The sequence below is a fragment of the Dioscorea cayenensis genome, chromosome 8, assembly GCF_009730915.1.
Source record: "Dioscorea cayenensis subsp. rotundata cultivar TDr96_F1 chromosome 8, TDr96_F1_v2_PseudoChromosome.rev07_lg8_w22 25.fasta, whole genome shotgun sequence".
Classification (NCBI taxonomy): domain Eukaryota; kingdom Viridiplantae; phylum Streptophyta; class Magnoliopsida; order Dioscoreales; family Dioscoreaceae; genus Dioscorea; species Dioscorea cayenensis.
In genome coordinates this window covers 5,497,999-5,520,818 of record NC_052478.1, presented here as the reverse complement: position 1 = coordinate 5,520,818, position 22,820 = coordinate 5,497,999, and the positions used below count along the sequence as shown (strand labels likewise).

Here is a 22,820-nt window from a genome sequence, read left to right as displayed (position 1 = left end):
ATTGTAAGTTTGTATGTTGATGATCTTCTTGTTACTGGCAATAATGAACTATTGATTGTAGAATTCAAAAATTCCATGAAGCAAGAGTTTGATATGACAGATCTTGGAAAGATGAAGTATTTTCTTGGCCTTGAAATTGAGCAGAGATCAACTGGGATTTTTATCAGTCAAAAGAAATATACTTTGGAGGTGCTAAAAAGATTGGCATGGCAGAAATCAATCCTGTTCATAATCCAATTGATCTTGGAAGTTTGTTTACGAAGGAGGAAAAGGCTGATCAGGTAAATAAGACTTTAAACAAATAGTGGGTAGTCTTATGTATCTTATAGCTACACGACCAGATATACCATTTGTGGTTAGTCTAATTAGCAGATATATGGAAACTCCTACTGAGCTTCATCTAAAGGCAGCAAAAAGGGTTTTCAAATATTTGAAAGGAATTGTTGGGTTTGGAAATTTTTATAGAAAAGGAGGAAGAGATGAGCTTATTAACTACACTGATGGTGATTATGCTAGAGACTTAGGAGACAGAAAAAGCACATCAGGATATGTGTTTTTGTTGAGTTCAGGAGCTATATCATGGTCATCTAAAAAACAACCTGTAGTAAGTCTGTCAACTACAGAGGCAGAATTTATAGCTGCAGCCTCTTGTGCTTGTCAAGCAATATGGTTAAAAAGAGTGTACCAAAAGCTGGATAAAAATCAAGGTGAAACAACTATTATTTATTGTGATAATAGTTCTGCAATTAAATTATCCAAAAATCCAGTGATGCATGGTCGCAGCAAGCATATAGATGTGCGTTTCCATTTTCTTCGTGATCTCACAAATGCTGGAACTGTGAAATTGGTTCATTGTGGAACTCAAGAGCAATTGGCGGACATTATGACAAAGCCACTTAAGTTGGAAGCTTTCTTGAAGTTGCGTGAACTCTTGGGAGTTTGTTCAGAGAATGATGTAAACTAAATGCTAGTTTAAGGGAAGGATTGTTAGGATTTAGTCAATAAATATGTTGATTAAATTAGTTTTTACATATCATGGGTTTGTTAGATATGGTTTCTTATCTCTTTGTATTTCAGTTAGTTGGTTTGTAAGGCTTTTATATAGCCATCGTTGTTGATAATAAAAGGGCGATTTTTCTTCTTAAAAAACTCTTATAATTCTTTACAGTAAATAAGTTTGGTTAAAGGTTTATTGCTTGTCCACATTTAAAAAAAAAATTAGTTGACTTGGTTTTGATTGTTGTGTTTATATATATATATATAATAAAAGTTTAGATCATCTAAGGATGTTCATGGAACATTCGTATATTATAAAAAAATAAGCGAACACAAAAAAGGAGAGAGATAGAGAGTAAGAGGTTTAGGTGTGGGGTGTTTGATTACCATTTAAGGACTTCGAGGATGTCCCAGAAGAGAAGACTCACGCTCATAAATTAATTTGCTGATTGTTTTTGTTTATCATGGCAAACAAAATTTGTTGGTTTAATAATAATTTGTTTTTATTAATTATTTATTTATTTATAAAATGGATAAATCACAATTTTTTGTGGGTAGTTCTTTTTCAATATATTTTGTTATATCACTATGCTATAATAAAATATTTTATTTTGAGTGCAAAGTTTAATGTTGATTGTAAATTTACTTTATTTTGATATAGAGGGTGTTAAGGAATTGGTTTTCTTAAACCAACTAATGTGGGTGTTGAAATCATAAATTAATGATTGTCCAAGGAGCTGAAGCATGATAAATTGACCGTAAACCATTATTTTATTGACAAAGTTTGATGAACCCCTAATCATGTTGGTGTTGGGAGGGAGTTGAATCTTTAATCTTCTACTTGATAGGAAAGTGAATTACAACTCTCCCCTAATGGAGGTGATGATACTAAACCACATACCTGTCACTTTGCAAACTGATCAAGCTCACAAACTATATATTTTAACACCAAAACCTCCACTTTCACAAGTAAATATACATTTTGTTAAGGACAATATGAAGTTATTAGCATTGAAAAACATCCCTTTGAGGTTTTGTATTCTAAAATTAAAGTCATTTATCAGTAATTCTACCATCTTGTTTTGATTATATCTAAAGCGAGAATAATAACTAAAGATGCAACATGTATGGAAGAAATATTATCAATACATATGAAGTATTTCATTACTTATAAAAAAAATATTGAATGGTTGTTTACATTACACAAATCTTAATTTTTTATATATATAGATATAAACATTAGTTTTATGGGGATAGCCATAGATTAAAAATCCCACCTAATTTTTCTCTTACTTCAAATTTACAGATGTTTATCAATGTCCGCATATGACCTTTTGCATATATATATATATATACTACTTTAGTATTTTTCCACATTAATGATGTTTTTTATTTCATCAATTACCCTGCTACATTCAAATTTCCGTATCCACTTTTGCTGCGCTGCGGAACAAATTAAAATTCAAATAAATTAAAATAAAAAAGAACCCGCCACCAGCCTACCTCCGCCAAATAAAATTCAGACTATCATCATTTCGGAAAAATATTTTTCAACTTGTCAAATAAATAATTGATTATTTTAAAAAAAAACCAATTTAAATAAAAACCCTAATAAAATCAAAATGATGAAAATGGGGGAAGGTAAACAATGCCCACGGAATGATGCACACCTCCGATACGATCTCCCGGTCTGGTGCCTCGTCGTCGTCCACCTCCAGAAGCTCCAAGAAGCGGGGACGGCCGGCCAAGAACAGCACCACCACCCGATGGAAATCCCCTTTCGCCGATTTCGGAAGGTTCTCTCCTCTCCTCTCTTTTCCTTCTTTCCCATAGCCTCTGCCCCTTTCTCACCATCTTCCTCCCTTTTGATGCGACCTCTAGTTACATGGTGGAGAAGAACCGCAAGCTCCGCCACCAATTCGATGCCGCCGCCTCTTCCTCGTCGTTTGGCAGTGGCCGTGACTCCGGCGATGGCAAGGGAGTCTTTCATGGGGTTTCCATCTTCATCGATGGTTTCACCATTCCTTCTAGTCAGGTTCTTTTTTGTGATCAGCCTTTGTTTGGTTCTTGATTGTTCTGTTTCTTTTTGTTGATGGTTTTGGGATTGGGGATTTTCAGGAGCTCAAAGGGTTCATGCTTAATCATGGAGGAAGAGTTGAGAACTACTTTTCCAGGGAGCATGTCACTCATATTATATGTAGCAACCTGCCTGATAGCAAGAAGAGAAACTTTAGGTTATGAGAACTTGCTCAAATTGCATTTTTTTTTTTATATGTTTATTTTCTCCTTTTAATTTGGTCCGATTTCTCTGGTATTTGTTTTCTGGCTTGCAGGGCTTTTAGCCGGGGCCTTCCGGTAGTGAAACCTGCCTGGGTGGTTGACTCTATTGCTGCTAATAAGCTTTTAAGTTGTAAGTGTTCAATTTTTGTGCAGTGCATTTTTTTTTTTTCAAGTATATAGAAATATGTGACCATGAATATATGGTCCCAGCAATTTTGTTAGCTACAATCATAGTAATTTAAATGAATTATGTGTCAATGACTTATTTTAGGAAAAGAATGAATTTTATTGGGTGTATGATTTGATTCATGAGCACTTGCTTATAGAAACCCACACGGCTAGGTTAACCAGTCAATAAGTTATACTATTGGTTTTCAGAGATAGGTGGATACTGTATGCACAGTCAGGTCATGTTTGTCATGTTGAAGTTTTTTTAAGAAATTTTGGCATCTGTAATCCACACAAGTCTTTGGGCAACACACTTGAATGAGGATTTTTATTGTGAGTAGGGAAGAGTGTTAATTAGGGGCATGAACGAGATTGAATGGCGGGCTAAAGCCACTAAACCAGAGATTCCAGGAAAATAATTTTCTTTTTATTCTGGTTTTGCCATTGATAATTCTGAAATTGCAGATACATGTTTCTGGGTCCCAGAGAGGTTTTTTGGTTGGTGGGCTGCCATTGCAGTAACTTAATATAGGGATTGGGACATTTTGTGTGCATTTGTTTTGCCATGTGTAAAGCACACGATCCCTTGACAATGCTTGATTTTTTATATGCTACTACTATAAACCAGCAATTTGATGGCTTAAGAGACAACAAGAAAATCTCTTGGTTTAGAAATTAATCTTTGAGATCGTGCATTTTTCTTCAAATATGTTCATTTTTAGATGATGTAATGGTAACTTTATGATACCAATCTTTATTTTTATTTCTTAGCAAGTCGTCCTCTGATCTTCTAATGCATTGGGTTATTTTATGATTGCTATTCATTTTCTGTGTATTGGGGATGAACATGGGTACTTAATCATTTTCTCTCTAATGACAGTTTTCTATCTAACATATTTTATGTTTAGATTTTCAATATGCATTTTAAAATGCCTTTATCATATGCTGATTACGTCATTAGAGTTTTACTGAATATTTTGTGAATATTTTTTAAGCTTATTGTATAAAATAGTTGGATTTGTTTTAGTAAAGAAATTAATTTTGAGATAAAATTGTCATATTTGGTGACAAATTTCCTCATCTTTCGAAGGGGTTCCTTACCAACTAGAATGTTCCACACCTGGAAACAGTAAACAACAAAGCTTGTCTTCATTTTTAATTCCTCAAAGCTTCTCAAGTTTCAAGGATGCAGATACTGCTGATCTTAAGGATGCAGATGCTGCTACTCCGGAAGATCCTCATTTTCAATCTGAAGATATGCACCCCACTTCTGAGAAAGAGGAATTGGAGCACTTACTGTTATCTGATGAGAACAATATTTGTCAATATGGAAGCCAAGAAAGTGAAGGGGAAATGCAAGTTTCAAACTTTACTAATCAGGAAGATCATAATAGTATTATGAAGACATTCGAGTCCAGCCCTGATAGACCTTCAGACATGACCAGTAGTAGTCACCTTGATATCAAAACCACAAAGGAAAGTTTAAATACAAAGTCTCCAAGAGTTTCTTTTCCTCGTCATTCAACTTCTGGTGATCCAGATTTTGTTAAAAATTATTTCAAGGTAAAAGGAAGTTTATTTGCTTTTGCACATTTTTATCTGAGTTTCAGTAATCTATCCACATATAGTAATTCTAGTGTTGCTGCTACTTTTTAAGTTCATGTTGGAAACTAATCTTATTTTGAGATCAACTACTACAAGTTGACAGTTTTAAGTTTGTAACTTCATCTGATTCTTGTTTCCTCTGTTTTCATTTTGGTTTTAAACTTTTATACTAATCATCTTTTGCTCATAGAAATCAAGGTTGCATTTTATCGGAACATGGAGAAACCGGTATCGCAAACGTTTCTCTAACCTTCTAAGTCAAAATAAGCATCCAAAAACTAGTGTCATCCATGACACAATAAAGCCTGCTATTATCCATATAGACATGGTAATCTGTTCTATCGCCTTTGAAAAATCTTACTGCATTTATAATTTGTTTAATTACAACTATCTGATTGTCTTCTTCCAGGATTGTTTTTTCGTGTCAGTGGTCATTAGAAATTACCCTGAGCTACTTGATAAACCTGTTGCGGTATGCCATTCGGACAATCCCAAAGGAACAGCAGAAATATCCTCTGCAAACTATCCTGCACGAGATTATGGTGCTTTATACAAACTTACATCTCAGCTATAATTTTATTCTGTTCATAAAATATTGGTTTAGGTTATATTTCAGTGGTTTCAGATATTGTTTTGATTTTAGTCATTTTTTTTTAAATTTTATTTTTTTTAAAATGGGATATTTAAGATTTCATAGACTTTATAGATTATTATGTGTTATTAATTTAGTGAGGGTACTGTCCAAACCCAAATCCAATTTTGTTAATTGATTACGCTATATTCCTTTTGATCATGAACAATTAAGCATGCATTATACACCATTGTTTTCAGGAGTGAGGGCTGGGATGTTTGTGAGAGATGCCAAGGCTCGCTGTCCTCACCTTGTCACTTTTCCTTATGATTTTGAAGCATACCAAGTGGTAAATAAAGTATTTTATGATCATGATTTAGAAATATTTACATGTGTGGGTTTGTTCTTGTGCCTATGGATGTCTTTGTAAGATTTTGTACGTTGTGTCAAATCACTTGAAATTTATTTGGCTTCAGGCTCTTGTTCTGAAATGTGGCAGGTTGCTGACCAGTTCTATAGTATACTGCATAAGCACTGCAATCGGGTTCAGGTTCGTCACGCTACATCAAGCTGTTTTTCTTGAGTTAGACGTGTAAATAGGCCTTTTCTATTTTCACAGTAAGCATCACATGGGCATGAACGTCATAAGACAAGTTTTATGCCAGATGTCTGTACTTGTAAAGCCCTTTTAGTTTTTAGCTTCTGATGTTTCTGATTGAAACAATGTCTGTTGAAATATGCAGGCATTAAGCTGTGATGAAGCTTTTCTAGACATCACTGGATGTTGCAATAATGATCCTGAGCAAGTAGCCATGAATATTAGGAAGGAGATAGCTGAGACTACACAATGTACTGCTAGTGCTGGGATTGCTTGTAATTTGCTCCTGGCTCGCCTGGCTACAAAATCTGCTAAACCTAATGGTCAATATTACATTCCATCTGAAAAGGTGATATCTTGGTGTTTTTTTCCCTTGAACCATTGTCTTTCCGTGCTACATATTGAATTATGGATTGATTTTAAATATCTACTGAGGGATATGGGTTCTCTGATTTCCAATAAGAGCATATCTGTTTTATTTATTACTCTAGATATTATCTTGGGGACCTTCAAGGCCTTAAAGTAGTAATTACCAGTGGTGACGGCATCTAACTAAAAGTTTTCTTTGTACATGGCTTTAGCTGAGTGTACCCCATTTTACATAAGAGAATAACATTCAACTTATGTGTTTGAGTTTGTGTTTGGACTCCAATTGGGATTTTGAGGCAATCAAATTGACTCATTCTTTGGTCAACCAATTGATCCATTGGTTTTGTTTAGTTGATTTAATTAACTATTTATGTGTCAAGGTTAGTTTTGGCCAGAACTTTAGAAAGTATTATTTTCTATGTTTATATTGTTCATTATATGCGTTATGCTCTTGTAACTCTGAATTTAGATTTGGACCTAATTTCTGTGTTTGGTCAGAGGGATGTGTCTGGCATCCTAAATTTCCAAATCCAGTTTTACTATTAAGATGTGATGCTTTGACTTAAGTTGCAGCTGATCTCGGCAAAGTTGAAATCCCAAAGCTCTAAGTCCTTTTTTCCTAAATCTGGAAGATTAAGAACCACTGAAAGAACATGAATGTTGTTTTTAGAGGAACTTGTGTTTTGAGCCCAAATGTTGCTTCTTTCCAACGTCATTAAAATCATTTAATTCACTATTTGAATCACTTGAGATTCAGTGTGAAACTGGATAGCAATGGGTCTCAGCCATGTACCTGAAATGCAATACAAAAGAATTGTGTGCATCAATTTAGAATTGACTGATTTCCAATTATGAATGGCTAATCACATGATTACAAAATTATGGTTGAACCTTATGTTTGAGCCTGCTCATGTCATGCATCCTCATACCTGATTTGCATTATGAGAATTACTAAAGCCTATTTTAATAGCTAGGTGTAAATTATGGGCCACTTAATATTCATACCACTGTGGTTGAGTTTTCATTTGGGGCTTCACATGACCTTTTCCTTGGGTGCTGGTTTATACAATTAATGGTTGGATTGCTAGTTTCTTGTCTTGGTTTTATTGTATTATGGCCACTTAATATTCATACCACTCTGGTTGAATTTTCATTTGGTGCTTCACATGACCTTTTCCTTGGGTGCTGGTTTATACAATTAATGGTTGGATTGCTAGTTTCTTGTCTTGCTTTTATTGTATTATGCATAGCATGGTTGGATTTCTAGTTTCTTGTCTTGCTTTTATTGTATTACACATAGCTGTATATCATTTGCCCATTGTGATCAAGTGATTTTGGCTTTCAGGTAGATGACTATTTAAAGGAGCTTCCAGTAAGGGCACTTCCAGGCATTGGCCATGCTCTCGGGGAGAAGTTGAAAAGGAGGCAAATACAAACATGTGGCCAATTGAAGATGATATCAAAGGTTTTTGGCATTAGTATATATTGATGTTTGCATCTCTGAAGATTCTTTTCCAAGTATTATTTAAATACATGTCTTCAATTACATACAACAACTTAGGCATTTTAACTATGCTGCTTTATAATCTAATTTAAATCTGTAGTCACCTAGTTAACAATATTTATACTGTTTTAGGGGGTCCTTCAGCGTATGCTCGTTTAAAGTTTATTCCCTAACTTTGAGGTGTGGAAGCAGCCTATTTGCGTGTAAGGATAAGGCTAATGTGAGCATTCATTAGTAAGAGGTCTTTCTTCTAGGCTGCCAATTTTGCAATTCTTTGTATGTTCTTAGGCATTAGATGTTTTAGACAACTAGTCTAGCACTTGGCCATCTAGATTTTTCTGTTGGACCTTTTCTACTTCTATTCTGCGCGAGTTTTGATTTTTCATTGGCTTGATCATATTAGATTTGTTAAGAACATTGAATAGCCTCACACATTATTTTTCTCTATATTCAGATTTTCCTCTTTGAGTGGAATATTATCTTTTGGGGCTCTTTATGCTGTTAAAGACATGATAGTACTTTAAAAATCTCCTTGTGCTTTATTATGGCTTGTGGACATGTCTTGTCATATCTTATATCGTGTCTGATGAACTACTCATAAAGATTGATTGAAAATAATCTCCTTAGCAAAGAATAAGCATATAAATTTGATGCATGTATTATATTAGACTTTTAACACACATGACCAAAGTGCTAGTATCATATTCTTATTTTCTTGTTTGCATGGTGTCTAGTTATTTGTGGGACTTAACTGTTCTTCAATTCTTTATAATGTTCTTTATCGTTTCAAGTTTCTTGAATTTTTAATACTTTAAACTTGATACTTTGCAGGAAGTTCTTCACAAGGACTTCGGTGCAAAGATTGGTGACTTGTTGTGGAATTATAGCCATGGAATTGATAATCGTACTGTTCAAATGGTTCAGGTTTGTCAAAACTAAATGCAGATGTGAATGCGTACATCAGTTTCAGCTGTATGTTCATTTAGATATGCATGCTTGAATTTGTTGATAAACTCTATTTGTATCTATTTAAATTTTATTTTTTCATTTTTGTAGCTTTTATGCATCTCACTAAATTATTAGTAAAATCTCTACCTTTCTTACTGGTACTCTACTGCTGTGCAAAGTTTAATTATTATTTGTCGACTTTCTCCTTGCTTCTAAATGATGAATCCTAGATCCCTCTGTCATGAGATTTGTATGAGTTCATTTTCTTTGATGCATTTCCACGGACATCTCATAAAATGGCTATCCATCGAGTCCATGTTTTATTGGTTTTATGTTTTCTTGAGGAACTGCTTTTAAAAATGTTCATCTTTTAAAAGGGTGTTATTTTGTTAATTTGTGTTCCGCTAACATCAAGATGATCTTGCATAGATTGCCTTAGTGAGTGAACTTGTAACTTTACATAACTTCTCTTTTGTGGACAAATGAACTGTGTCTACAGGAAATGAAGTCTGTTGGTGCTGAAGTGAACTGGGGAGTGAGATTCAATGATGATGTTGATGTGGGTCTCCTGTGTGCGATCGTAGACGTCATTTATTTAATTGCTATTATTTTCTCATATTTTTCATGGTTTGTTTGTTTGCTGTATATTAGTGTCATCGTTTCCTTATGTCACTTAGTGAGGAGGTCTCCTTGCGGTTGCAAGGATGTGGAGTGCTAGGACGGACTATCACACTAAAGGTAACTAACCTTCCTTTTACTTTTTCTCACATTTTCTTAATGATTTTTTTTTTTGGGTTCTTTTTGTTGAAATTATTCATAATACATTTCTTCAGGTTAAGAGAAGAAGGATAGGGGCTGGGGAGCCCTCAAAATATATGGGACATGGGGATTGTGAAAATTTGAGCCACTCCACTACGGTACAATCTGCTTCAAATGATATTCTCTACCATCTACAATTGCATCAATTTCTCCCTTTTTTTTTTTGGTGAATTGTTTCTCTGCATCCCGTTTTGCATCTTGAAATGTGGTTGCTTCTCTCTGATGCTCATTACCTGTTGGATAGGTTGCTGTTGCTACAGACAACATAGCTGTGCTTCAGCGGATGACCAAACAGCTTTTTTCTTCTTTTAATCTTGGTGAGCTGGCATCTAGAATGCTAAATTACTGTTTGTCTTTTGTTTTTTGTTTTGTTTTGTTGTTTTTTTTATTTGTTTCACTTCCTTTGCTGTTATAATATGCTTACACATGGCTTTATTATTCTCTTGTTTGGAAGGCCTCTTCAAATTCAGAACTGCTAAATTTTATGCTGTTTACTTGTCTGAGTTGTAAACTTCATATCTGCATGCTATTTTGGTAAAAGCTTCTCACCGTTTATATCCATCATTTATTATGTTTGCTTCAGTCTCAGGATTGTCCGAGGCCAAAACCTAATTGTATGGGTCATTGTGATCGTGGTTCTATTTTCAATTGATTTTAGATCTAAGCGTATGTAAATTTGAAAATTGGAAATGCTTGGACATTCAAGAAAGTAATGATGTAAATGAAAATTAGATTTCTTAGAGAGGATTATCATGCAATAACTTTTTATTGTCAGAACAATTCAGAAGTTGAACTTCTAATTAGTTTCTTAGTTCTCTGTCTCCAGGGCAATGCTTTTATTATGCATGTATTTTTCATCTTTTGTTTTCTTCTATTTGTTAGAATAGATAAATGAAGAGAGAAGAGAGAATGGTTCATTTAATGTTTACAAGTGTATATATACACTAGAGTAAATGGGCTTTTAACACCCCCTTCAAACTCAAGGTGTCTCAGGAGGATCTGAGACAGAGTTTGAGAAGATGGAACTGATGTTGTTCTCGAGTCTGGGCCTTGGTGAAGAAATCGGCAACTTGAGACTTAGACGACACATACGGAAGAGCAATGGTCGATTGCTGACAATGTGAACGTGTGAAAGATGCATCAACACCAATATGCTTGGTCAATTCACGCTTCACGGGGTCATTGGCAATCTGTACAGCACTAGTGTTGTCATAGAGAAGAGGAGTAGTAGTATCACATGAGACCAAATTCAGCCAACAAGCAACGAAGCTATACAATTTCAGATGTGGAAGTAGCAAGTGCCCGAAGTTTCGCCTCAATGCTAGAACATGACACAACAGTCTGTTTTGGATTTTCATGCAAGAGAAATGCCAAAAAATATGCTATAACCAGTGATGGATCGGCGGTCAATAGGGTCACTCTCCTAAGTGGAATCCGAGTAAGCGTGAAGCTGAAGCGGATTGGTATGGGCATAGAACAGACTTCGTGATGCTGTCCCCCTCAAATAACGCAACACACGAAGTAAATGGTCGTAGTGAAATGAAGTAGGAGTATTAATGAACTGGCTTAACACATGAACAATATGAGCAATATCAAGACTTGGTGACAGTAAGATAGACAAGACTGCATACAATATGATGATAGCGAGAAAGATCCTTTAATGGTGTGCCATTTGTGGGTCGAAACTAAATATGGAGCTCCATAGGTGTAGCGGCAGTCCATAAATCAATATGGCCAAATTGTACAATGAGGTCCTGAATATTTCGATATCCAGAAAGTAGCTGAGAGATCCTAAATTAGACATTATAAGACGTTGCTTCACAAAAACAATATACTCCATATCATCACCAGTAATCAACATATCATCAACATAGAGCAGGAGCAAGGTGAGACCACACTGACATATAGATGAATAATGCAGGATCATGATCGCTGGGCGAAAAACTAGCTACACGCAACACAGAACTAAACCGCTCAAACCAAGCACGCGGAGCTTCCTTGAGACCATAAAGAGCACGACGAATGCGACAAACATGACCTTCAGATGTCTCAATGCCATGGGGTGGATGCATATATATTTCCTCATGTAAATCACCGTGAACAAAAGCATGCTTCACATCCGAGAGAGTCTAAGAACGATTAGCAGCCACAACAATCAGAGTGCGAACTATAATCAGATAAGCCACAGGAGCAAAGGTCTCATCATAATCACGACCATGTGCCTGCTGAAATCCACGAGCTACAAGACGAGCCTTATAGCGTTTCAATGAACTATCAGATTTTGTCTTGATCTTATACACCCACTTGTATGTAATAGGAATGGCCTGAGTAGGTAGAGGAACAAGATCCCAAGTGGCTATCTTTTCCAAAACTGAAAGCTCCTCAGACATAGCCAACTGCCACTCAGGGATACTGACTGCTTCCTAATAAGTGTTGGGTTCATATACAACACCAGCAGTAGGAAAAACTATATCTGTTAGGTGCAAAAGTAGTAGTAGTACGATCACGAAGGTCATACCGAGACGTCGAGGCAAGTAATAGACCATCAGACATTGCATCCGTGGTACTGGACGGAGCATTGAAAGGAGCAGGAATGGAGGGTTGGGGATCATCAGGAACTTTAGGCCGATGATGATAGTGAAAAAGATAAGTCTCAGGAACTGTGGGTGAAGGTATAACGGAAGATTGAGCTGAAGGTGGAGTAGGAGACGAAGAAAGAACATCAGAAGGCTTTATGGTAAGAACCAATCCTAGAGAAGGAATTCCAATAAACGAAATAGACTCTGTGGAAGAAGGAGAGGAAGAGGGAGGCTGAGTGGTTGAAGAGTAGAAATAAGAACGACTCTCGTCAAAAGTGATTTCACGAGATATGTGAATGCGATAAGCGGAAGGGTCATAACAACGGTAGCTTTTATACTCAAGACTATACCCAAGAAAGACACTCAATTGATTGAGCTATTAACTTGGTATGTTCTTGAGGTGCAAGTAAGACATAACAAACACAACCAAAGACTCGAAGATGATCATAGCGAGAAGGAGAACCGAACAAGATTTCTCTAGGACATTTACCTTGAAGAGAAGATGATGGTTGCATGTTAATGAGATAGACTGCCGTGGAAACGACCTCAGCCTAAAAATGAGTAGGAACAAAAGACGAAATTAGAAGAGTCCGAGCAGTCTTAATCATTTGACAATGTTTGCGATTAGCGATCTTATTCTGCTATTGAGCACCAATACAAGAAAGTTGAGGAAGAGTACTCTCAAATGAGAGAAATTGACGAAAAACGGTAGACAGATAATCTCCCTTGGAATCCGAACAAAAAACACGGATGGCAGTAGAAAATTGAGTGTGAACCATGCTAGCAAACAACTTATAGATAGAGAACTGAGATCGATGTTTCATGAAATGGACCCATATATATCTAGAGTAATTATTAATCAAACTGACATAATATTTGTGACCACCCTTGGAAGTAAAAGGCGCAGGACCCCAAACATCAGAATGAACTAAATAATAAAGATGACTAAACTTAGAGATGCTTGCAGAATATGGGAGTTGTACTTTCTTGCCAAGCTTACAACCCGAACAATGAAAACTAACATCAATAGACACATGACCCAAAACACCCTGATTAACTAAGAAAGACAAACGTGAGCCACATAAATGACTTAGGCGATGATGCCACTGTTGTAAAGTAGTAGAAGCAGAAAAAGCAGATCCTTGAACATGGATCGTAGAAGCAGGAACAGTGGAGAGCGTGGTCATAGTGGAAGGAATAGGAAGAGAAGGATGATCTAGAATGTAGATTCCACGAGAACCACTACGGCAATGGTTAGTACTAATTACAGCTTTTGTCTGGCGGTCCTGCACATAACAAGAATAATCATCAAATCCAACGAAACAGTGGAGGTCGGTGAGTTGACCAGCAGACATAAGATTCATAGATAGTTGAGGAATGAGTGACACATCAGGAATAGTAAATCGAGAGATAGAAAGAATCCCTTGATTTGTGATAGAACAAGAAGTTCCATCGGCGGTCTGAATATACGTACCACCAGAGCAAGTCTGCAGGATGAAAGTTGAGAACCATCAGAGGTCATGTGAAAAGAAGCCCCGAGTCTAAGATTCAGTAGGAATTAGAAGTAGCTGATGTTGACATCGAGGAACCTGATCCAGATGTATGGATGGGAGGATCAGAACAAGAAGTGCCAGGAGTAACTCCGCGTCGAGATCCTGAGGAGCGCCTGACCTGAAGCTTAACAAGCTGCTCAGGATGTGACTTGAAGTAGTTATGAGCACGATGACCTGTTTTCTTGTAATGAATGTAGACGATAGCGTCTACAGTAGAACCCCTGATCACTCCAGACCGATGAGAAGCTGCCAAAACAGTATGTGGGGTTGCTAAAGTAGTAGCAAGGTCACAAAGGTGTCTCCTCGGCAATCAAAGCTCCAAGTGCTTCTGTAAAGGTAGGAAAAGGAGTGCGTCCAAGAAGTTGAATGCGTACCGGCTCAAACTTGGAGCAGAGGCACATCACAAACTGAAATATGAGGTTCTGCTGCTCATGTTTTTCCTTTTCGGCACAATTCTTACAACTGGAGCATCCCTTCAGCACCATAACATCCAATTGACTAGATACACTAGTGAAGACTGTGTAGAATTCCAACACTGATAGGTCATGTTGTTGAATACTATGCAGATTTTGTAGCAGGGAGAACTGGAGTGCCTCATTGGTGTGTAGATAGTGCTGTTGAAGATAGTCCCATATTTCTTTTGATGATAAATGATCAACAAAGCTCATCCTGATGGAAACATCAGTACTTTTCCACAAGATACCCATGACACAATCATCGGCAACCTGCCAAGCCTTAATAATTGCCGCAATAGTCATCGCCTTATCAGGAGGATCATCAATTAGTTGAGAGGCGAGATCAACCGATTGTAAAAGCATGCGTATAAAAAATGCTTACTCATGATAATTATGACCATTAAATCTAATATCCATGTGAAGAAGAGCACCAATGGCAATAATTGGATAAGAGGGCTGAATTGGATTCGACATATTATTTTTTTTACTATTGCATGTCACTGCAAAAGCATGCGTACCAAAAATGGCCACTCACGATAATTATGACCATTAATTCTAATATCCATGTGAAGAAGAGCACCAATGCCAATAACCGGATCAGAGGGCTGAATTGGATTCGACATATTATTTTTTTTACTATTGCATGTCACTGTGAGCCATCACTGTGAGCCGTCAACTCAGATCTTACTAGAATGGCCGGAGATGGTTGAGGATGTAGATATTTGATGATATTAGATGATGGCCGGAGATGGCCGGAGAGGATGAGAAGATCTAGATTTGTCGGAGAAGATAGATCTTGGCTGGAAGTTGAGATGGTTAAGTCCGGAGTTTGATGAGATGATGACCGGTGTTAAGGTTTCTCAACCCGCTCTGATGCCATGTTAGAATAGATAAATAAAGGGAGAAAAGAGAGAATGGTTCATTTCATTTCAATGTTTACAAGTGTATATATACACTGGAGTAAATGGGCTTTATAGTTATGGGCTTTAACATCATTGATCTCCTTGATGTATGAATCATTGCAATGCATTTACAATTAAATTATGTAATTTAGAAGAGTATATTTCTCTCTCGATTCATGGATTTCTGTGTAAAAGATAGAAAACATAACAACGTGCTAAAGAAAGTGATTCTAGAGCCATTCTAGCATTATTTTGGGGTGTGTGGGTTATTTTAAATGAAGGCGGTTCATCTATTATGATATCAGATTTTATAATGTGTAGGTCTCCTTTATATATCTAGGCATGCAACCTATATTTTATGAAATATTAAGTAAATTTGGATATTCGGATCATGTCCATCTGATTATTCCATTAACTCCACAAATAATGTTCAGTTGCTGGGTAACTTGAACCTGTTATCTTAGATAGTTGTGGCTGTCATGTGGCTGTTATACAAGCAATAACATGCTTTCCTTAGTTGAGCCTTTCTGAAATTATGCTTCTAGAATAGCAGCAGATTGAGGTTTTCTTGATTATAGTTGTTAACCACTTAACCCTTTGTTTATCCGGTCTATATTACCTTATTTGCATTCAGTCAAGTAATAGGAGACTTTCCATAGGCGAGTCTCCTAACTGTGTTTCTAGAAAAGGAGCAGAATGAGGTTATCTTAATCATAACTTGTGTCCCATTATTTGTCCACTAACTCCAACTTTTAGAGCCTTGCTGTAAGATAATCAAATATTCCTACTAAAAATCCTATTTCCTTGAAATGTTATTATGAACTTTTTAATCTTCGCTAACCTAATGTTGCTTACTTGAAATTCCTATTTCCTTGAAATATTGCTTAGATTATGAGTACCTTGTAGAGATTGAAAGGAGACTCCTAAATTAAGTTTGTCTTGAAAACTCATCATCTCATAGCAAATTCTATATGTTATGCTTTCTGAGGATGCTAATTTGTAAAGGTTTGGGTAATTTTACTGCTGGATATATATATATTTGCCATTGGAAAACATTTATCACTTTTTGTGCCATTTTTCCACTAGTGGTGGGTTATTTCATGTTATAGAAGATTATATCCTTAGTTTAACTATTTTCTTATTTGAAAGGTCTTTGATTAATTTTACAGATGTCAAAGAAGTTCGTGGTATTGGTTTGCAAGTATCAAGGCTTGAGAATATAGACATTGCTAGACAAGGTACCATTTCTGTGCATGCGACCTATAATCCTAGTTCTGCATATGTGCATATTTATTGTTCCATATTCCTGATATGAATATTTTCAATGATAGAAACACTACAGATTTGACAGTATATTGTTGAATCCATATTAAGCTAATGCCTTGCTATTTATCCTGAAGGGCGGGAAGGTAATGCACTTGAATCATGGCTTGCCTCTGCTTCGGTAGACACCCGAGAAGGCCAAAAAATGGTTTGTCAAGACATAAAGAGGGATATTGGAGGTATATTTTACCCTAAACTAAAATTTTTCTTTGTGACCTGGTTTTTGACATTAATGACTTTGTTTGTCATCACATGTTATGCTGGTGTCCATTGTTAATCTCTCTGTTCTTTTGATCCTAGTGGTACAGTTTCCTGGTGGAGATCCCCAAGCAAGTTCTCTAAATGATGCAAATTTAACTGGTTCTTCTATTTTAGCAAATGGTGTTCAATCCAGCTTGAGATACTCTGAAAACAGGCCTTCTGCATTGCCACCTCTGTGCCATCTAGATGTTGAAGTTATGAAAAGTCTTCCTCTTGAAATAATTTCAGAAATGAATGATTTCTACAATGGGAAGTTATGTGATTATTTGGAGAAATTGAAAAGAAATAATTCAACCGCAGATCCTGCTTTGCCAACTGAATTGATTCCTAGGATTGATGAGACTGCTTTGTTATCCAACAATCAAGCAGGTTCCAATATTGACCAGAATATGAATCCTGGAGATAGTGAGCCTTTAGAGCTGCATCCAGGTGGGAGAAGTCTGAGCAGAAAATTGCTACCTTCTGCATCTACTTTATTAACTACTCCTACCAAAAGTAAGGTGAGTCAATTTCAGAGTAGGTCTCCTTTTGTTCATACATATTTGGTATAATAATCTTCAAAGTTCAGTTGTGTATAGCTGAAACATTTTTTATACAATTCAACTTGAACGATTTATCTAGTAATGTTCATAATTTCTAACTTACTAACTGGCTCCAGCTGTTTTTATCTGGAACTCTTACATGTCTGAAATATCATCTTGGGTTGTGATAATTTGTTTATAAGTGCTTTCATATAGTTTTAATCCTTAGTGGTGAGTAGACTTTCAAAAATTAACTTGTATAATTGTGGAGAAATTTGCAAATTTTAACAAATAACCATAATTAAGCATCTTTGAGGTCTCTCTATGATGTCATTAACATTTCTTCAGACTCTTAGTTCTTGATTGCTTCATTTGGCTTTGCCTGATGTTAAAATGTGCTTATCTTAGTTTAGTATCACCCTTATCTGGTTAGTTTTATATTTTGTGCTTATTGTCTGTTGACTTTTTGCCTATATATCTTCCAAGTCTTTAGAGTTTGAGATGTGGAATATTTGGATAGAAACCTCACAAACCTACCACCCCTAGTGAGCTCTAAATTGAAAACATTCACCTCATATGTACTTAGTATACATTCATGTTAAAATTTAGTGCATTTCTGTGTTCTTGTGGTGCAACTGTCTGTTTATGACCATACAAATGATATGCAGAATACATCTTGAACATATGGCTTCAGTGCTCAGACACTTTCTTATGGTAGAAAATGTAATTTGGTTTTACTAATAACTTCACAATTTCCAACAATCCACGATGCCCTCCTATTTCAAGTTGTTCAGCCTGGTTGTTTTTTATCAGCTCTCTGAATTATAGCAAGTACTTTTGGAAAGGTCACCAAGTCAGTCACCATCAGTTTTGGTTTTAATGAATATTTCTTTTATCGAATAAAAAATTGTTGTATAGTCAAGCTGAATTTTGTCCTGGACTCCTGATTTCAGCATGTCATGGGCAGAGAATAATTTATATTTTCTTATTTCAATATTCTGAGGAGCAGATTTTGCTATATTTGTTAGAATTTCTTAGGTTTTCATTTAATCAACTTAACATCTTCCCACCAAAAGAAAATTGCCATTTAATTTGATTGTAAGATATCTCTTTTTTCAAAATGTTACTATTGTGATGTTTATATGGTTCAGCTTTTATGTCTCATCTTCCCAATAAGTATGATTTAGTGTTTCTTTTTTTAGGCCACGGAGAGCATATCTCATCAAATTCAGTCAGTTCCTTTCACCTGCTCAAGATCCAATGATCAGCCTATGATATCTAATGCCCATGTTCATCAAAATGATGTGATGCCAGTATCTTTAAGTCAAGCAGATTTTACTGTTTTACAACAATTACCAGAAGATCTGAAGTTGGATATATTTGAGTTACTTCCTGCACACAGAGTAGAAAATCGTTCTTCTAGTATTTCTATTGGTACCATCAACAAATTCTGTGACAGTAAAGATATTGGAAATGACAAAGATTTTAAACTCCAATTCTGGATGGGGAATCCTCCAAATTGGGTCGATAAGTTTATGCATAGCGGCTGCTTGTTTTTGAGTTCTATTGCCAACATGTATTCTACTTCTGGGGGAACTGGCCTACTATCCACTGCTTTGCAGTCGGTATTTTCTTTTCTTCATAAATTATCTGATTCTAGTTTAAAGCAATGGGATGAATCTTGTTCATGCGTTTGCGAGCTTCTTACACAGTATATTGATCTGAAGATTGAGTCTGATATTGAGGAGCTCTATGTTTGCTTTCGCCTGTTGAAGAGGTATATGAATCCCAGTGCTTGCTCTTATCTTAGTTTCATTATTCTTATCTAGTTCTTTTCCTTCTGTTGTAATCTTCATTGCCACTGGTTAACTAATGAAACATATTATTTACTCTTCTTGCTTGTGTTTTGGCAACTTACTTTAGAAGACACAGCATGTTTGTTAAATTTTTTTTTTATACTTGACTTCATTGTGTAAAATAGGGTAAGTATCTGACTTTTGTTTGAACTTTTTTTTTTTTTGATGAGGTTTTTGTTAATTGCTCTCAAACTATTTTAATCTTGTGAGGTGATTAGACATGAAATTCAGTTGGTTTCTCATTTAAACTTTTGGGTTAAGGTCAAGATTGCATCCTATTCTCCCTGAATCATCCTCAATTATTTTTTGTTTTCCAAATTCATATTGTAGAGCTTGAGTCCTTACTATTCTGTTAAACCTAGACTTCTCCATAACTATCTCCATCAACTTCACTCGTTCTTCCTCTTTCTGCGATCTTCCTTTGTTACTTGATATTAACCCTAACTTCAGCTTTCCCACGACACTATTGCCTCAGCACGTATTTGTATACTTTACAAAAAATAAGTTATCTTATCAGTTAACTCTTGGTAGCACATGTGGGATTATTAATTGTCTCTGCATTTGCCTCTATAGTTGTGAAGTGCTATTTTGAGGTACCTCACTTAACCTCTGTTGATCATCTTCAAACTCAAGACCCAAGGATAATAAGGTCCCTGATTGACCTATCATTCAACACTATCATTTCTTCCCCTAAATCAGGACAATATTAACAAATATTGATAGATATACAGCAAGGTAGAGGAATGACAAAATTTTTTAATTTGATCTCTTTATATGGTGATTAAGGATGTTATATTGGCCAATTTTATTATACCATGATTAATTAGGTAGGGAAGATGAAATGATGGTAATCTATAGGGAAAGAAAGTATAATTGCTTGAACTTTAATTGATCATAGGTGATTTAGACTTTTGGAAGTTTCTGCATACTCAATGGTAATCTAAACCGCTTTGGATCATTGTAAAGGTATATGATGCAATTTTGAGTTTGTGGGGTGTATACTATTATGATGCACGTTTTGGAGGTCATTGATCAGCCATCAAAGCTAGGCCCTAAAATGCTGGAGAATTGAACTGGCTTGACACTGATAGGGTTTACCAGTTATGATGTGTATTTCATTGGGGATTGCATTGAATGAGTGAGAGTGATCATTGCAGAGCCATGACCTCTAGGTTGCCTATCTAGTCAGGCCCTAAACCTTTTACTCTTCTTCAGTCTGATACTAGTCAGAATTTTTTTGATGCTTTATGTTTCTCACTAAGTCTTTATGTTTTGTGCTTCCATCCAATATTGATACTGATGCATACAAGGTCTCAATGAAATGGTGCGCAGCATCAGTGTTGACAAGTTTGAGACCATTTAAGCCCTTGAATAACTTGGTTGAACTAATATATACAATATTTTTTGTATTTTCTAGCAGGTCTTTTATTCCAAATAGTTGCAAATTCAATAATTTTACAAATTACACTATCCAAGTTTTGTTAATGTACCTTGTGTGACTTTTTTTTAGATACGGATATGTACAAACTTGCCCAATTAATCAGATGTTCGATTCTTACAAAAAAATTAATATTTTCTAAACGTCTAAATAATTAGTCCTTAATGGCCATATTTATGATCTTACTGTGTGATTACTTAGCTTATAAGTTACTTTTGCAATATGAATTATTTTATAATCAATGGATATTTATTCCTGGCTATTCTAATTTCACTTAAAATAAGAAATAAATTTCTTGCTCTATTTGTAAGCGAAAAAATGTTGATTAAATTTATCTTAGTTAATTGAACTATGCAAGAATGTTAATCATTGGCAAGTTAGTAATTGACTAAGAAACTGAGAGTGACTGGCTAATGGAGTTCAGAAATATGGCATGTTATTATATCTAACAATAGAAATTATTTTCTTTCACCAGTGCCATCTTAGTGTGTATTAAGTTTTGCTATCTATTTTTAATTACATTGCTTAGAGTGAACTGTTATTGCTTTTCATACAACCACAGAGGCCCCATGTTCAAATTTTGACAATTGTTGCAGGTTTGCTGCAATCTCAACCTTCTTTGCAGAGGTATATGCTACAGTGCTTCCCTCCCTTCAGGTACATTCCATGATTTCATTATCTAAAACTGAAAATGAACTTATTTGCTATGATAGTGCTAGAGCAGTGGTGGTAATTATGGGCACTGTTGTATTCCTCTATGCTTGTTGTTAACCTAGACATCAAATCCAAACACAAATTGTTTTGATTCTTCAAATAATGGATCAATGAATTATATAAAGCTACATTGCTATGATTGCTTCCTCCAATGATTTCCTTCTATGCTAGCACCTCTTTATCCTTTTTCCTGACTCAACTCCATTATCTGATATTATCAATTTTCTTAAGATCATATACCTCTAAACTTGTTTGGAAATTTCATCATAATTATTATCTATATATTGCAAAGACGTTATTTTGATTGTGATCATATTTCTTGTTTCAAATTCTTCTACCAGATATCAGTCAGCGAGAATTATGGAGGCCAGTTTCAGCTTTCTATTGACTAACTCTTCAAGTCAAGACAAACTCAGAATGGTCTGATGTTTGAAAGCCTGTGTCATGAAAATGTAGAAGTTTGGCAAAGATGAAGAACAAGAACCACTAAAACATTGTCTTCATCCTTCTCATGTGCTTTCTAACTTAAAAACGAAAATGGCGGAACAAATGGGATTTCTGCGCGAGCTTCACAATTTTCCAATTATGAACATGCAGGCATATCTTAATATTAAGAAGATGTGCATCTCAATTCCTCTTCTCCCAGGGTTCATACTGCCCACAAACGGATGGTTAAGTGATCTTGTAATGCTTTTGAAGTTACTGCAAGGGTGCTTTTGTTTATTCTATCCTAAGGTACATATGCTTCTCTCTTCTTTTTTTTTTTTATTTTCTTTGCTTTTCATTTTTCTGTGTCATATGGAAAATGATATGATGAGTCTTCCTAAAGTAATTTTTCTTGTTGATCAAGAGGAAGAAAGAGTTGTATACATGTACTGATCCTTTTTAGTTGATGTATAAGAAATGTAAATTCTAGTCAATATTCAATATACCTCAAATTTAATGATACTATGCAACTTCTTTTGGATTCAAAGAAAACACTTTTCATTGTTATATATATATATATATATATATGAAGGTCAATGTTTGGAAATTTATTATAATAATTATTATTATTTATTGTATATGTTGATGGCATTGTTCTTGATAGAAAAATATGACATGAAATCAAGAAATGTTTCTTTAAAAATTTCGTAATGAAAGATAAAAGAAAAGGTGAACTTCTCAACTGAAATATTTCATAATAGATTACAAGGATTGTCACGGTTATATTAAAAAATTTATACTAATAGTAATAGGTTTAGACGGTTGGAATGCATAATTCTTTTTCTGGAGTTTCTTGTACATTTACTGTTGGGAGGTTGTGTAATTTACTGAATATTAGATAAAATGAAATATTTTTATACATTCACAAAAGGTG

At 35.3% G+C, this 22,820-nt stretch overlaps 1 protein-coding gene across 1 annotated transcript; it reads left to right on the top strand.

Annotated features, from left to right (window-relative positions):
* Positions 1 to 2,622: 2,622 nt before the first annotated feature.
* Positions 2,623 to 22,403, top strand: LOC120266981 (DNA repair protein REV1). Its single transcript, XM_039274651.1, has 22 exons — positions 2,623 to 2,792; positions 2,878 to 3,031; positions 3,115 to 3,230; positions 3,330 to 3,406; positions 4,535 to 5,007; positions 5,240 to 5,377; positions 5,459 to 5,591; positions 5,881 to 5,969; positions 6,120 to 6,170; positions 6,364 to 6,567; positions 7,933 to 8,052; positions 8,923 to 9,015; positions 9,539 to 9,598; positions 9,691 to 9,777; positions 9,873 to 9,956; positions 10,103 to 10,175; positions 16,517 to 16,585; positions 16,748 to 16,849; positions 16,971 to 17,431; positions 18,655 to 19,229; positions 21,343 to 21,403; positions 21,802 to 22,403. The coding sequence occupies exons 1-22, from the start codon at positions 2,656 to 2,658 to the stop codon at positions 21,850 to 21,852; spliced, it is 3,408 nt and encodes a 1,135-aa protein (XP_039130585.1). The 5' UTR covers positions 2,623 to 2,655; the 3' UTR covers positions 21,853 to 22,403.
* Positions 22,404 to 22,820: the final 417 nt, after the last annotated feature.